The 17268-nt window shown below is 41.2% G+C and overlaps 1 protein-coding gene across 2 annotated transcripts in view; it reads left to right on the top strand.

Moving 5' to 3' along the window:
* The first annotated feature begins 1707 nt into the window (after positions 1-1707).
* The window catches only part of TBC1D30 (TBC1 domain family member 30), a 39121-nt gene continuing 23560 nt past the window's right edge, over positions 1708-17268 (top strand). For both annotated transcript variants that reach the window (XM_047066928.1, XM_047066929.1), the window contains exons 1-5: positions 1708-1870; positions 5761-5822; positions 6348-6413; positions 8721-8846; positions 11531-11716. In XM_047066928.1, the coding sequence (XP_046922884.1) occupies positions 1708-1870; positions 5761-5822; positions 6348-6413; positions 8721-8846; positions 11531-11716 (603 nt within the window). The remainder of the gene's footprint in view (positions 1871-5760; positions 5823-6347; positions 6414-8720; positions 8847-11530; positions 11717-17268) is intronic.

The raw sequence follows: 17268 nt of genomic DNA on the forward strand, positions 1-17268 counted from the left end.
TAAGGGTTCTGGTCAGTAGTAGGCAATTAGTAAGGTTTTTGGAAGGTCAAATTTATATGCAAATTTTCCACTATTGGGGGTGGGTGGGAAGGTTCACATCCTTTACTCCCCTGTTGTTCCTTGTTCAACTGTGTATGTATTTTTGAAAAAAAAAAAAAAAGACAAGTTCATACTAGTTCCAAAGTTCCAAATATAATATTGCAGAATTAAAAAAACCCTTAATTTCTTTGTACACTTGAGTTTTCGGTTACACTGAGAACATCTTGGTTTCTTGTGGCATTAACATTATTTGCTTTATCCCATAGTGTACATAAGGATTAAAAAAACATCAATATAGTAACAATAATGCTACTTCCTGACATTTAAGGTTTTTTTTGCAGCTCTTTTTGCCCTTGGAATATATACCACCATTGATGTACAGTCACAATACTGTATTCTAAAGCAACTTAGTAATTTTTTCTGTATTCTTGTGCCAACAACAGGATATTCAGTTAGGTTCATTTATTTCCATTCATTTTCATTTTTTCTTTTTATTTATTAATATAACATGTTATCCCAGAGTCAAAACTATATAAGGCACATCCAGAGAAGTCTGTTTTCCATTCTTCTTTCTTCCACACTGTTCCCTCTCACATAAATACTTTTTTTGTTGTTTTATCCATGTAGTATTCCTTTTCTAAATATTAGCAAATACAAATGTCTCTGTATTTCCTCCTATCTCCTTTCCTTCCTTATTCCTCATTCATTTTTATGATTAATATTCCACGGGTGACTGTCATAGTTTAAGAATGACTCCCCCCCCCCCTTTTAAATAGTAATGATAGTTAATAGTTCTAAACCACTTAAGTCTATGGCTGGACAGAGGGGGCACTTAAAAAAACTGCTTTTAAATGTGAACAATTCTTTTTTCTTGAAGCCTGTTCTTCCAAGAGAAACAACCATTATTATTCGGTGTTACGCGCTTTCCATGCCTCTCTAAGCTGCCAGGAAACTGTGTAACACCATTTGGGATGAAGCTTGTGTTTCATCACCTGCCAGCTTCTCTGCCACACTGCCAGATTCGTCCTGCGTTCGGCTGACTGTCCCTTCTGAAGCTGCCCGGATAGGTGGGCACTTGAATCTCTCTGGTGTTCTGCACCTGAGACTTGCTGTCTTTGGTGCCACCCTCCAGCCCCTCCCAGATCTTGGGAAAAGCGCGGAAGTCTCCCGCAGCTTCTGGTCCCGGGCGCATTTGTTCACCTGGCCGCTCTCCAGTTCCCAGGCTCCCGGACTCTGGGGTTTCCAGGCTCCGCAGTCGTGCGGTTCCTGGGCGCAGGTGCCAGGAGCCCGCCGGGCGCTCAGGAGCTAAGGCCGCCCTGGAGCTAGGGCCGCCCGCCTGCGCACGGTGATGCCGGGATTGGGGGCGGGAGCGCCGCCTTCATCTCCCGCGCGCTCGCTCGCTCCCGCCCCCTTCCCCGCCCCAAGCCCTCTCCTGCCTCAGCCGTGCAGGCTCCGCACTGCAGATGCCTGCCGACCGCCCCGCGCTCGGTGGCTCCAGCGGTGCTTCGCAGGTCCCTTCGACCCCCGGGCTCCCGCCGCACTCTCGCTGCTCCCAAGGGCCCCTCGACTAAGGAGACTCGCTAAGTCCCGCGCGCGGAGCCGCTACGCCGGCAGGGCGCAGGGGATCCAGGCGGACGGTGGCCGCGCCGGAGCCCCGGGCTCTCTCGAATGCGGCAGGACAAGCTGACCGGCTCCCTGAGGCGCGGAGGGAGATGCCTGAAGCGGCAGGGTGGCGGCGGCGGAGGCGTGGGCACCATTCTGAGCAATGTGCTCAAAAAGCGCAGCTGTATTTCTCGGACCGCGCCCCGGCTGCTCTGCACCCTGGAGCCGGGTGAGGACCCGGGGCTGCAGATGGGGCACTGGAAAGTAGCGTGGCGCTTCGGACTGGTGCCTCTGCCTCAGTTGAACTCCGCCTAAACCGGGCAGCGCTCGCGGGCCGCCCGGTGCGGGGTACCGCGGCTCGGCGCGGGCGGGGCTGGGTCGGTCTGGGAGGGAAGAGCGCGGACGAAGGCCTGGGCGCGGGCAGCGGCCTCCCAAGGCTGGGAGGACTGGCTGCTCCCGGTGGTTGCCCGCGGGTCCCGACCCCGCGGCTTGTGCGCGGTCTAGCCCTGTTTGTACCCAGAGCTTAAAGCGAGCTCGGCCTTGTCCGCGTGGTGGGGAAGTGCTGGCGGCTACCCAGGCTGCCAGAGGCCGCGCAACCAATTGTGCTTCGGGCTCACTGGAAGCCACGTCTTGAAAGAGGTGTGTGAGGCGAAGAAAGGAGAATGTTTGATTCTTGGGGTCGAAGGGGGAGGCAGCGGCTGCGAAGGAAAAATCGGGTGCATTTTCCTGAGTGTCCCCGCGGCGTGAGTGCTAGGGTCAGTTCGCCTGGAGCCTCTAATTTGTGTGTCCGTTTGTGGAGCGGGCAGGAAACCCTCCTGCAAGTAGAGATCCTTTCTTACAGCTAAAGTCCGGGAGCGCGCCTTGTGTGCTAGGCTAGGCCCTTTATGGTGGTAGCCTGTGTTTACACATCCTTGCTTCTCTAGGCTGCATAACTCCGCGTCTGCTCCACCACCAGGCATCCCTCCCCGGGGTTTTATGGGCCTGGCGCGGGTGCCTGGGCACAGAGCTTTCTGGCAAAGGGTGGCCGCAGAGGGAGCCGGCTGCACTCTCGCCGGTGCTTAGCGCTCACTTGTCCCCAGCGTGGCACCAGCGGGGTTCCAGGCGAGTTCGTCCTCCCCCAGCCCCTGCCCCCCACCCCCCCCAGCGCCACCGGGGACCTGCTATCCTGAGGCTGCTGGAGAGAATCTGACGAGGCGCGGAGCCCCAAAGGGTGGAACGCGTGACTGCCTTTACGAACCTTGTGGTTTCTTTGTTTTTCTCCCCGTGGAAGTGTCTAATTGCAGAGACTGTAGTATTTATTCACCATCTGCCTTTACCCTTAAAAAATTTTTTCCTTTCCACGTTAAAAGTGTTTTATATTTCTGAATCTGGAACAGCCGTGACTATCAGATGAAACATAAGCCTTCTCCCCTGCTTTAGAAGAAAAGAGGAGAAAATGACCTGATTTCAGCTATCGCATGCAGGTGGTGAATGATCAATTCCAGTTAAATCCCGTGACTCATTCTAGATCATGAGAAAATAGTTGTGGTTTAGATTAACCCCAGCAGGTTTCAGCACCTGGTGCCCAGCAGGTGCTCTGAAAAAGCAAAGGGAGCATATTCGGTCGTACATACAGGGAATCCAGAACTGTCAGCTCGGTTGAAATAAGTCAGCGCTGGACAGAATATCCTTGTCTTTGTTAAAGCAAAAGTCATGAGTATGTATGATCCTCCGTTCAGCACCCCGGGTCTGGACAGCAACCTCACAAGGGAGTGTGTTTCATCCTGCCTTAAATCATTCGCTCCAGCTGGAGGCACTCTTGTGGCCATTGTATCATTGCTTTGCACTGAAGCAGGACTTCATTTAAACGATCTCAGAAGGATGAGAATTTGTGGGGGTACTTGATAGACCTTTGGAGAAGGAAATCTTATCTACTTAGGCAGAATATGCCTGTGGCCCTGAATCTTTGAAAAGAAGTATCAGGGCATTGATTGGATGCCTGGGATTCTTTATCACAGCTTGACTTCAGAAATCTAGGACCCAAATCATGTATTCACAGTACTCTTCCCAGAACTCCCAAGAAGGATATCTGCATACTGTCATGGGCTTGGGCAAAACATACATACCTCTTTCTAGTGTCTTGACTCTATATATATGCTTTTTTAAATTTTTTTAATGTTTATTTTATTTTTGAGAGAGAAAGAGAGGAGAGAGAGAGTGTGACTGGGGGAGGGGCAGAGAGGGAGAGAGGGAGAGAGAGAGGACACAGACTTGGAAACAGGCTCCAGGCTCTGAGCTATCAGCACAGAGGCCAATGCTGGGCTTGAACCCATGAACCATGAGATCATGACCTGAGTCAAAGTCAGATGCTCAACCGACTGAACCACCCAGGTGCCTATCCATATATATATATATATACATATGTATGTATGTATATACATATGTATATGTATATATATATATATATACACACATACATATATGTATGTGTGTATATATATATGTTTTTTTTAAGTCTACCTTATAGTAATTTTAAATTCTGAAAATTGTTTCTATCTACATACCAATTCCTAAGTACTGGAAGTTGTGGGGAAGTTTTCAGTATGCCTAATCTGCAATCAACATCTGAGAAAAAATATTGTCATAAATGACAATTATAAATTGTAAAACTGAATACTATTAATAATGTTTGGTATATCTTGATCCTTGAACTTTTAAGTAATAAGTCTAAAAAAGTGACTTGAAATATGATTTAATTCATTTTGAAATTGTAGAAAAATACAGCATTTTCAGAGTTGATTCTTTTTAATAAAATTTACATGGGAGGGATTGCCTGGGTGGCTCAGTTGGTTGAATGTCAGACTCTTGGTTTCAGCTCAGGTCATGATCTTGCAGTTCATGGGTTCAATCCCCAACCCCACCAAAATAAATAAAGTTAAAAAAATTAAGCTCACTAAAAAAAATAATAAAATTTATGTGGGAATAAGAATTGTCATGTAATTTGATTTCAAGGACAATAACACATACTTCTCACATGGAATTCTGAATAAAAGCCTAGTATGAATATAGCATAAAGTCTTTATGTATTATAAATACATTGTCTTGATATATTCTCCCATTTATTCTCTTCCATAGATTTGGGATTTTAGTCAAAGAAGTTTGTTTAAAGTTGTAGATAGCTTTAAATAATAGTTATGTTATCTATAGTTATATTTTTAGCTTGTAGTCTGTAATTAAACATACAAACTTTTTTTTTTTAATTTTTTTTCAACGTTTATTTATTTTTGGGACAGAGAGAGACAGAGCATGAACGGGGGAGGGGCAGAGAGAGAGGGAGACACAGAATCGGAAACAGGCTCCAGGCTCTGAGCCATCAGCCCAGAGCCCGACGCGGGGCTCGAACTCACGGACCGCGAGATCGTGACCTGGCTGAAGTCAGACGCTCAACCGACTGCGCCACCCAGGCGCCCCACAAACTGTTTTATCTTCAATGAGTAAATGTATCATAGAATTTTAAGGTGCATGAAAATCTCCAAATAAGATTGTTAAAATGGATTATTCCACAAGTGAGAAAGCAATGACATTATTTTGATAACTTTTGATATTTCACTGAAGTTTCCTTCGTAACTTAGTTCACGTAAATGTCTTTTCTAAGACAAATTCTGTAAGTAGAGAATTCTCTTCATAAGTTTCATAAATATTAATTATACTGTGCTGGGTGATTTATAGTTAATCATCATAATATTTACTGAGGTAGATATTATTCCTCATTTTAAAGATAAAGTATTGAGACTGAGACAGGTTAAATAATTTGTTTGACACTAGGGACCAGAGTTGAGTGGTGGTCTGAATAACTCCAAACCTGTGATGTCATGCTTTTGTTTTTGTTTTTACACGGCTCCAAACAACTGTGGAAGCCACCATTCTATGTGCTAAACTACATTCTAGTGGCCATACGATATTTTTTATTTAAAAAAGTAATATTATTACCTTTTATTTTAACAAAATTGACAAAAATTTAGTAAAAACATGTTTTAAAAATTTTATAATGATTCGGTAGAATCAGGTTAATTTTTAATTTTATTTTTGATCTAACGTGTTATTTCTTTCCAAAATAACAGATGTATATTTTTGTTTTAGGAGTTGACACAAAGTTGAAGTTCACTCTTGAGCCATCTTTAGGTCAGAATGGTTTTCAGCAGGTAACTTTGGTTTTTTTTTTTTAGTTTTGAAAATACTCTTATTTTGGGGTATCGGTAGGGCACACTGAGATATATTCTCAAAGTGGGAAAATTAGCCTATACTTTGACATGCATAAGATGAGTCAGTTTTTAAAATTATAAATAAACTTATGAGGCTACAAGTGGCCCGAGCTTATACTTGCAATGAAAAATTTTGTACTTTCTCTTAATGGTGCAAGTGTGAAAAAAAATTAAAAAAGCCAAATATCTATTATTTTGAATCCGTAATACATGTATTTGTTTCTGAACCAGAGCTTCCCAATCATTGTGTGTGTACTGCACAGGGGTCACAGGTGTGTTAAGAGTACCTAAGGTGGGGGGTGGGGGTAGGGCTTGGAGTAGTTATATGTAGCTGAAAGAAACTCTGTTTATCTTAGTGTGCTGTATGAATTTTATCATACTCTGTGGATGTCAAAATAGGAAACAAGTTGAAAAATGCTTATCCAGGTCAGTATCACTTTGCCAATATTTCTTCTGTGCTCCTAGTGGTACGATGCTCTCAAGGCAGTTTGCAGACTATCAACAGGAATACCAAAGGAATGGAGGAGAAAGGTAAGGAGGATGCATAGGGCTCAAAACAAAAGGATCAGCCCTCCGTTCCTCTTTAAAATGTCTGAAATGTCCAAAAGAATATTCTAGGTTAGTAATTTGAAAGCTGTCTTTCTTCATTATCTATGCATTTAATAAGTATTTATTGATTATTCCGTGCCAGGTACTGTTCTGGGTACTGAGGATACAGGGAGTGGGGGTGGTGGTGGAAAACAACAGACCAAAATTTTGGGCCTCATGGAGCTTACAAGGAATGCAATATAAAGTGTGTCAGATGGTGATGTGTCATGCATAAAAATAAGGCAGAGAAAGAAATAAGGAGAGTTGAGGGGAGAGGAATGGAAGTAAGGAGGTGGAATTTTAAATAGCAAGGTGACATTTGAATAGTTGGTGAAGCAGCTACCTGGGGAAGAGAACTCCAAAGAGAGGGAACACCCTTAGGCTAGAGTATCACAAAAGCGAATAACCAGGATGGCTGAAGCCCAGTGAACAAAGAGGATGCAATTGGAGAGAGGGTCATAGAGATAAATGTGATGGGGTTAGAGGATAGTACATCATGTAGGACCTTACAGGCCATAGTAGGACTTTTGCCCAGTCTGAGATGGGAAGCACTGGGAAGTTTTGAGATAGGGAGTAACAGCACACAACTTACATTGTAAGCAGACCTCTCTGGTTTGATAATATGGACAAGGGTGGAAACAGGGCAATCAATGGAAAACTTGTGATAATTCAGGCAAGACATAGATCAGGGTTACAGTAGTGGAGATGGAGAAAAAGGATTAAATTCTAGATATATTTCGAAAGCCGAGTTGACAAGAATTCCTGTTAGGTTGAATATAAGGTATAAGAGGGATGTCAACAATGACTTCAAGGTTTTGACCTGAGGTTCTGGAAAGTTAGAGCTACTGTTTACTCAGATGGAAGGGGCAGATGTGTGTGTTCATATGCATGCATGTATCAGTCGACGCAGTGGTAGATTAGATGATTGGTTTGCTATCTGTTGAGGTTGAAATGCCTATTAGACATCTAAATAGAGGGTGTCAGGTGAACAATTTGGATATATGATTGTGATGCTTAGAAGAAAAATCTGGCTGGAGATATTGATCAGTGTTATTTCTGCTAAATTGTGTTGAAATGCCAAAACTTGAAATGCTTTCTTAGTACGTTATTTATTTTTCTTAGTATGTTAATTTATAAACCTAGTCTTAATACCCCTAGAATTTGAATGGTGGGGATTCTTCATCTTCAACATATACATTAAAAGTCTTTCAGAAACAGCTTTTCAGGAGAAAGTAATCAAAGGAGTAAAAATATCCAGTGACTCTTTTAAAAAAGTTTTTCATGGGGCTCCTGGGTGGCTCAGTCGGTTGAGCATCCGACTTCGGCTCAGGTCATGATCTCACGGTTCGTGAGTTCAAGCCCTGCATCGGGCTCTGGGCTGACGGCTCAGAGCCTGGAGCCTGCTTCAGATTCTGGGTCTCCCTCTCTCTCTGCCCCTCCCCCACTTGTGCTCTGTTTCTCTCTGTCTCTCAAAAATAAATAAATGTAAAAAAAAATTTAATTAAAAAAAAAGGTTTTTCATTATAAGACCCTGTCAGTTTTGTGTGTGTGTGTGTGTGTGTGTGTGTGTGTGTGTGTGTGTGTGAGAGAGAGATGGAGGGATAATTTAAAGGCAGAGGCCCTGCCATGGTGAAAAAAGACCCATTCTCCATGCATGACCAGGTGGCTCGTGTCCATGTACAGAGAGCAATTCAGAGTCAAGTCTAACAAGTATATAACATAATATAGCTAATCCAGTGAACTGAAATAAAAATGAAATTTTTTTTTGTTCTCTTAACAGTATCCGTAATGATTGGATCATTGCTTGCTGCGTAGCAGAAGCTCAACAAATAATAAAGAAAACAATAAATGAAAGGCTCTAATTGGTTCAATTCAGCACAGCAAACATTTCAATGAAAAGTTATTTCTACAAGTGGGCTATATATGGTCTAGGATCAGTTCCCATTTTCTTGTTAGATACAATAACTATTTTTTTTAAAGTTTATTTTGAGAGAGAGTACGCGTATGTACGAGTGCATGTGAACAGGGGAGGGGCAGAGAGAGAGGGAGAGAGAACCCCAAACAGGCTCCCCACTGTCAGCACAGAGCCTGATCTCATGAACCATGAGATCATGACCTGAGCTGAAACCAGGAGTTGGTTGCTTAACCAGCTGAGCCACCCAGGCACCCCTGTGATAACTATTTTTTAATAAAGAAGGATGAAATTATATATTTTAGTGTAGCGTTCTTTTTTATCTCTTAATATTTTAGGTTTGGTTGACCTTGGCAGATCATTATTTGCACAGTATAGCTATTGATTGGGACAAAACCATGCGCTTCACTTTCAATGAAAGGAGTAATCCTGATGATGACTCCATGGGAATTCAGATAGTCAAGGTAAGTCCCCTGAGTTTGGCCTACTGTCCTGACTTAAAAGGAAGATTTAAGAGCCAGGTGTTTACTGGATAGAGGATCAAACCTTATGGTCTGAATGTCTATATATTTTCTGCTTTCTTATTTCATTTGTTAACAGTCTTTTAATGGGAACTTTGACAGTATCTTGTCTTCATAAATTTGTATGTTGGCAGTAAGAAGAAAATGTTTCTGTTCATATTCTATTTGCTTATCTTACTCACTTGATAGGAGATTGAAATTTCTTTTACTTTCTTTAGCATGGGTCAGTGCTGTTAACTGGATTTTTACATAAAAGTCACAGATTGAGAAATTTAAAGTTAAGTATATTTCCTGTTAAAATAATTGGGCTCTTATTAGGGCCTTTGATAATTCCTTAACTGTGAATTTATGAAGATAGATTGACTGATGGGTCTACTTTGAACCAGATGGTCAAGGGTTCATGCCAGCTGTGGAGGCAGCTGTGGTTTGCCTACTGGGATTATTACAGTTGGTTAGGGCCTGTTGCCAAAAGCCAAGGATGCTGATTCAATTTGATCCCACTACTGTTTTCTTACATAAACCTCTAGCACATGGCTTTTGATTTTATGAGTTCATTACAGTGTAATGCTAAGTTGGGTTATTTTTAATGTTTATTTATTTATTTTGAGTGAGAGAGAGAGAGAGAGAGAGAGAGAGCATGCACGTGAGTGCGTGTGTGAGTGGTGGAGGGATAGAGAGAGAGGGAGAGAATCCCAAGCAGGCTCTGTGCTGTCAGCGTGGGGCTCGAACTCATGAACCATGACATCATGACCTGAGCTGAAAGCATGGGTCAGAGGCTTAACCGACTGAGCCACCCACGTACCCTAAGCTAGGGTTTTTTTTTTATTTTTTTATTTAAAAAAAAAATTTTTTTTTTTCAACGTTTATTTATTTTTGGGGCAGAGAGAGACAGAGCATGAACGGGGGAGGGGCAGAGAGAGAGGGAGACACAGAATCAGAAACAGGCTCCAGGCTCTGAGCCATCAGCCCAGAGCCTGACGCGGGGCTCGAACTCACGGACTGCGAGATCGTGACCTGGCTGAAGTCGGACGCTCAACCGACTGCGCCACCCAGGCGCCCCTAAGCTAGGGTTTTAAAAGGGAAGTTGTCTCATAAATTTTGGCCACCAGAAGATGGCTTAGGTTTTGGCAGATTTGAAGATACTTTTCTCATGAGGAAGTACTAACTAAAAGAAGTTTCTATGTGATCTAACTTGGTCTGTTTCAGACAAATGTTGAAAACAATTATAAAATTTTATTTTGTATGTTTTAAAAGTGTCTGCACTATCCATATTTCAGCTCTTTATTTGGAATTTCAGAATGTTTCTCAGAAACGAAGTATTCCATATATTTTTAAAAAATGTTTTCATTTATTTTTGAGTGAGCGTGAACAAGCAGGTGGCGGAGGGGCATAAAGAGAGGGGGACAGAGGGTCAGAAGCAGGCTCAGCGCTGACAGCAGAGAGCCCGATGCGGGGCTTGAACCACTGAACTGTGAGATCATGACTGAGCCGAAGTCAGATGCTTAACTGACTGAGCCACCCAGGTGCCTCAAAGTATTCCATATTTGAAATATTTTCTTTCTGTTTAAATTGTGAATTAAGGCAATGTACATTTTATAACAATCATGTTATTAAGAGAATGTTTCATTTTTCTCATTGAAGTAAATGCTGTCAGTAAAATGACATTAGCTCATGAAAATCATAGTCTCTGCTTAGTTATTAAATGATATATATTGCTCTCATTAAATATTAAAGTACAACAAATGTTTCTGTCTTTTTATACAAATTTATAAACCAATTTAGATAGAAAGATTTCTGTGCTTGGACAGAATAATTTTTCTGTCTCTCTGCAATATAGATTGCATTTTTTGCTATTTTGATTTTTCTCCTTAATATTAGAGTTTTAATAGGTAAATATTACATTGTGTTTTCGAGAAAGGAATAATGTTAGCATCTATCATATGTGTATTGACGTGACTGTTGTTTTATCTGAGACCTAGTATTAAAAGAAACTGTCAATTTATATAGAATTATAATGCAATTTTTGTTAATTCTGAATCACATTTGTTTCACTTCTGGAAACAACTTAACTTTAATAGAAAATTAGAAAGAAATTTAGAAAATTTGACTGAAATTCCCCTTGAAAATGTCCTTAGTCAACTATATCCGAATAAAACTGGAAAAAAATGTGTCTTTGCATATTCGAAAATGTAAGGAGAAAGAAAATTTAAAAAATTGTTTTTGGCTTGTGTCTAGGGTACATATATAGTTTTAAAAACTAAAATCCATGTTGGGGCACCTGGGTGACTTAGTCGATTAAGCGTCCAACTCTTGGTTTTGGCTCAGGTCATGATCTCAAATTTCGTGAGTTTAAGCCCCATGATGGGTTCTGTGCTGACAGCTTGGAGCCTGCTTGGGATTCTTCCTCTCCCTCTCTCTTTGTCCCTCTCTACCCTCTCAGAATAAATAAACTTAGAAAAATAATCAAAAATAAAATAAAATAAAAATAATAAAAAACTAAAATACATATTCTATTTAGTGCTGAAGCAGAGATACAACTAAAGGCTTTTTTTTTTTTTTTTTTTTTTTTTTTTTTTTGTAGAGAAAATAAGGAGCCATTAGAAAAGATAATTGTTTCTCTTCTTTAGGATCTTCACCGCACAGGCTGCAGTTCTTACTGTGGCCAGGAGGCTGAGCAGGACAGGGTTGTGTTAAAACGGGTCCTTTTGGCCTATGCTCGATGGAACAAGAATGTTGGTTACTGCCAAGGCTTTAACATCCTGGCTGCTCTAATTCTGGAAGTGGTGGAAGGCAATGAAGGGGATGCACTGAAAGTGAGTATCAGGCTCTGAAGAGGGCAACTGAAACTGTCTGAGAGTCAAACGTTGGAACTGTAATACCTCTTCCTTGATGACCCACCGCCTTCAGAGGGGTTTGCTGCGCATTTGTAATTACCCATAATAACATTTCCCCCACGTTAAAGCCAGGTCAAGTGATGGACTCATGTAACTGCCAAATGTGAGTAGAATCATTATGTTTTTAGTCTTGTTTATGAAACAGCATATCTTTAAAATTTTTTTTTAATGTTTATTTTTGAGAGAGAGAGAGAGAGAGAGAGGGAGAGAGAGACAGAACATGAGTGGGGGAGGGCAGAGAGAGATGAAGACACAGAATCCAAAGCAGGCTCCAGGCGCTGAGCCGTCAGCACAGAGCCTGACGCAGGACTGGAACTCACAAACTGTGAGATCATGACCTGAGCTAAGGTCAGACGCTCAACTGACTGAGCCACCCAGGTGCCCCTGAAACATCATATTTTTAAAGCAAGTTGAATACTAATTGTATTATCCATTGCTGCATAACAAATTAGCTACTTAAAATAGCAGACATGATTTACCTCATAGTTTCTTGGAGTCAGGAATCTGAGTGCAGCCTAGCTGGCTCAAAGTCATATTGTTGTGACATCAAAACTGTTGGCTGGGTCTGAAGTCTCATCTGAAAGCTCACTTGGGGACAGCATTCACTTCCAAATTTGTTCATGTGGTTGTTGGCAAGATTTAATTTCTCACAGGTTGTTGGACTGAGGGCCTAAGTCTGGCTGGCTGTTGGCTGGAGGCCTTTTTTAGTTCTTTGCTATGTCTCCGTTTCTCAACAAGGCGGCCAGCATCCCTCAGAATAAGAGGGTAAAAGAGAATGAACAAGGTAGGAGAGATTCATTTGCAGACTTGTAGCCTATTATCAGTTACATTTTCATTTTTGTTACATCCTATTCATTAGAAGCCAGTCACTAGGGCTAGCTCTTACTCAAGGGGAAGGTCTTACACAAGGGTGTGACTACCAAGAGGTGGGACACTAAGGGTCATGTTAGAAACTTCCTACTTTCCCACAAGTTATGCTTAATTCAGGTTGGGTCTTGTTACTGGATTGCTTTACTCTTTCACATATGGGGTGAGGTATGGAGGAGGTAGGCTGAAAGTGAGTGTATATTATGGAAGGTATTTGCATGGAGAAAGGTTGTGGAGGTGAATTATATTATCTTTTAATCTTTGATACCTGGAACCTTTATTTGTTAAAAAAAAAATTCTGGAAACACTTTGAGATGGGTCACAAGCAATTTAAGCTTATGTGTTGGAATGTGAGTCAGTGAATCACCAGAAATAATCTTTATGAGAAATGAAGCATTTCACATGTGCAGGATGACTACTCCCTTATTAGCTTGGGGCAATATGGGGTTGCTAATTCATGTTTGAACTCTCAATCTGCTATTGATTGCAATGCTTTGTGATGGGTGGAATAGATACTTAGTCTTTGTATTCAAGAGCCTCCCCCAACCCCAGCCTTGTGTTTGATTGTGGTAAATAATCTTAATGATATTTCCAATCACTGACTAATGTCATACGGACAAACAAACATTCCTTCTCGTTTTGTATGTATCATGGTGGAATTAATTATAAAGCCAGCCTGACATAGTCTAAATCCGTATTCACCCTTTCACTTTTTCCATTCGCGTATTTAAGGAAACAGCTCTGAAGCTACATGTTCATCAAATAAGTGGGGGAGGGAGGAGCCGGAGACAAATAAATGTATGAATTTAAACGTTTAAAACGTTTTTTATCAAGAAGCAGTTTTGTTTACTCAGTCTATCAGCTTTAGTCAATTTTTTCTTTTCAGATGTAATTTCTATGCCTATAAAATGAGAACTGTTCTGTTGAAAAGTTAGAATAAGCAATTCAGGTTAGCAGGTGAGGTGGAGTAGTTTGGGGGAGGGGATATACATGCCAATCAAATCATGGAAAGGCTCAGTGATACTTGGGAAACTAAATGCACATAAAAAAGATGGATTAGATAAAGCTGAGGAGCTGCATATTTGTATTTCTGCCTCTAAGAAAATGAACTCTGTGAAATGAAATGACATCATCATCATTTAGGAATCTTGTGGTTAGACATTGAATATGCAGAGGAAGATTAGATTCATGAAGAATCATTTCAGATGCAAAGGAAGATATTGGTATCCGTGTTTTTTAGCAGCTATTTTGGCCTCTGCAAATTTTTTTTTTGCAAGTTTTAATTATTAGGCAGATATATAGTTTATTTTAGAAGGAGGTGAACCATTTCCTTGCTTTTCAGCACTTACTGTTTTTTCTTAGTAACTATTTTTAACTACTTGTTAAAATTTTGACGCTCCTTCATTAGTTATTTTTTAAAAAATACATAATTTTTTTAGAGCAGTTTCAGGTTCATAGCAAAACTGAGTGGAAGACACAGATGTTCCATATGCCCCCTGCCCCAACACATGTGTAGCCTCCCCCATTATCACCATCACTTCTCAAAGGTACATTTGTTACAATCCATGAACCTATATCAATGGGTCATAATCACCTAAAGTCCGTAGTTTCCATTAGGACTCACTCTTGGTGTTGTACATTCTGTGGGTTTGGACAAATGTTTAACGACGTGTATTCATCATTAAAGTGTTTGTAGAGAGGGTGTTCACTGCCCCAACAATGCTCTGTGCTCTGCCTATTCATTCCCCCTGCCCTCACCCCTGGCAACCAGTGATCTTTTAACCGTCTCCACAGTCTTACCCTTTCCAGAAAGTCATATAGCTGGAATCAGAGTATGAAGCCTTTTCAGATTGGCTTCTTTCATTTAGTAATATGCATTTAAAGTTCCTCATGTCTTGGGGCGCCTGGGTGGCTTGGTCGGTTGAGTGTCCGACTTCGGCTCAGGTCATGATCTCACAGTCCGTGAGTTCGAGCCCCGCGTCGGGCTCTGTGCTGACAGCTCAGAGCCTGGAGCCTGTTTCAGATTCTGTGTCTCCCTCTCTCTATGACCCTCCCCTGTTCATGCTCTGTCTCTCTCTGTCTCAAAAATAAATAAAAACGTTTAAAGTTCCTCATGTCTTTTCATGGCTTGATGGCTCATTTATTTTTAGTACTGAATAATATTCCATTGTCTGGCTGTATGTAGTTTGTTTTTCCATTCACCTACTGAAGGACATCTCTGTTGCTACCAAGTTTTGGCAGATATGAATAAAGCTTCCATAAACATCCATGTGCAGGTTTTTGTGTAGATGTGAGTTTTCACTTCCTTTGGGTAACTACCAAGGAGTGTGATTGCTGGATCATATGGTAAGAGTATATTTGATTTTGTAAGAAACTTCCAAACTGTCTTCCCAAGTGACTATCCAATTTTGCGTTCCCGCCAGGGATGAATGAGAGTTCCTGTTGCTCCACATCCTGGTCAGCACTTGGTGGTGTCAGCATTCCAGATTTTTGCCATTCTAATAGGTGTGCAGTGGTATCTCATTTTAATTTGAATTTCCCTGATGACATATGATGTGAAGCATCTTTTCATATGCTTATTTGCCATCCAAACACATCTTTGGTGAAGTATCTGTTAAAGTCTTTGGTCCATTTGATCCTACTGATTATTTTATTTTGAGTTTTCAGAGTTCTTTGTGTATTTTGGGTAATAGTCTTTTATCATATGTGTCTTCTGCAAATATTTGCTCCCAGTCTGTGGCTTGGTTTCTTATCCTCTTGACATTGTCTTTCACAAAACAGAAGTTTTTATTTAAAGAAATCTAGCTTCCCAGTGACTTTTTTCATGGATTGTATCCTTTGCTGTTGTATCTAAAAAGTCATCACTGTACCCAAGATCATCTAGGCTATGCTGTCTTCTAGGAGTTTTATAGTTTTGCATTTTATGTTTAGGTCTGTGATCTATTTTGAGTCATTTTTTTGTGAAAGGTGTAATTTTTGTGTCTAGATTCATTTTTTGGCATGTAGATGTCTACTTATTCCAGCACCATTTGTTGAAGAAACTGTTTTGCTCTGTTGCCATTATTTATCCTTTTTTTCCCCCCAATGTGTTGTCTTTGAAATATAGTGATGGGTGGAGTGACATACCTAACAAAACACACAGCTATCTCTTATGTCCTATGTTAGACTTAGAGATGCCTTTGGACAGATAATTTCATTGTGTCTTAAGAATTACTATGATAATTGGAAATTTGTTTTTCTTGTTTTGTGTAATTTTGAGAGATCATAGTTTCTTTTTTATTTTTTAATTGCTAACTGCTATCTTCTTTTTTTAAGTTTATTTATTTTGAGAGAGAGAGCAAGGAGGGGAGGGGCAGAGAGGGGGAGAGAGAGAATCCTAAGCAGGCTCCGCATGGCCAGTGCAGGGCTCTGTGTAGGGTTTGAACTCACCAACCGCAAGATCATGACCTGAGCCGAAACCAAAAGTCGAAGGCTCAACCGACTGAGCCACCCAGACACCCCCATGATTTCTTTTTAAAGTTTAAGTGTTTCTCTCTCTATTATATCCTTAGATAGAAAGTGTAGTAATAGAGAGACTCTTACTTTTAAATTTTACCTCTGTGATCCTCTAAGTCCCTCTTCTCCTTAGAAGTAGAGTGCAAGGTCCCCACCAGGATACTCTGTTCTCTCGGACCTCTGCATTCCCCCTCAACTGGCCCCAGTCTCTCTAGGACTTCCTTCCTCCACAGATTGAATATGCTGTACTCCTTTTATTGCTAAGCTCTACCTGTCCACTCTTGGAATAAAGGTCTCCGAGGGACCTTCTCAAGAGTATGGCCCAGCCTTATTAGTCAAAACTGTGACCCGAAAAAGTAGAAATTACAAGCCAGGGATGAGGGACAAATGGGCCCTTGTCAGGTCTGGGAGATAATTTTCTTGGAAAATAAGAGTTTTGTGTTAGACAGAAAAGTCAAAATGTGAGACAGCTACTTCTCTACCAACATATAGGGTTAGCTATGATTCTATTCTTAATCTTGTTTTTCCTGGGCTCTGGGGACTCCGTGGTTTTCTGGGGTGGGGGAAGACCTAGCAGAGCTGATGGGGAAAGAACCGGAGATTGACTTATAGAACCCTTGTGTGTTCTGCTCGGTCAATCTAGTGGTTCTTGATATCTTAGAAAAGGTAATGCAAGTAGAAAAGTCAGAATGAAAAGAGTAATTTGAAGAACTTGTGAGACAATCTTATGAGAGAAATCCAGATTTTAGAAATACCGTGTATTCAAACGAAACCTTGTTGCAGTCTCCTGGGAGGGGAAAGCCACTATCAGTTTCTGAGCTGATGCTAAGTGAATCCTGAGACTTGCTTTAGTTGCGGTGTTTTATGATGGTTCAGCTCTTGGTTTTCATACTAAGGTTGTAAAACTGTGCTGACATCAGGGAGCCAGCATTGAGATTCTTGTTGGCTGCTGATGAAGTATGTGCTCCATAACTTCTGAATGGGGCGGAAGGTTGTATAAGCACAGCTACTTTGGGGGTGAACTTAGGTCTAGTGGCCCATCCAGAAACTTTAGACTGACACATTTAAAGAATGGTGTACTTTGGCTAACCACATTTTGGAATATGTCC

The sequence above is a fragment of the Lynx rufus genome, unplaced genomic scaffold (assembly GCF_022079265.1).
Source record: "Lynx rufus isolate CCGP_SWC_20201006 ecotype Redwood Valley unplaced genomic scaffold, mLynRuf1.p SCAF_7, whole genome shotgun sequence".
Taxonomy (NCBI): Eukaryota; Metazoa; Chordata; class Mammalia; order Carnivora; family Felidae; genus Lynx; species Lynx rufus.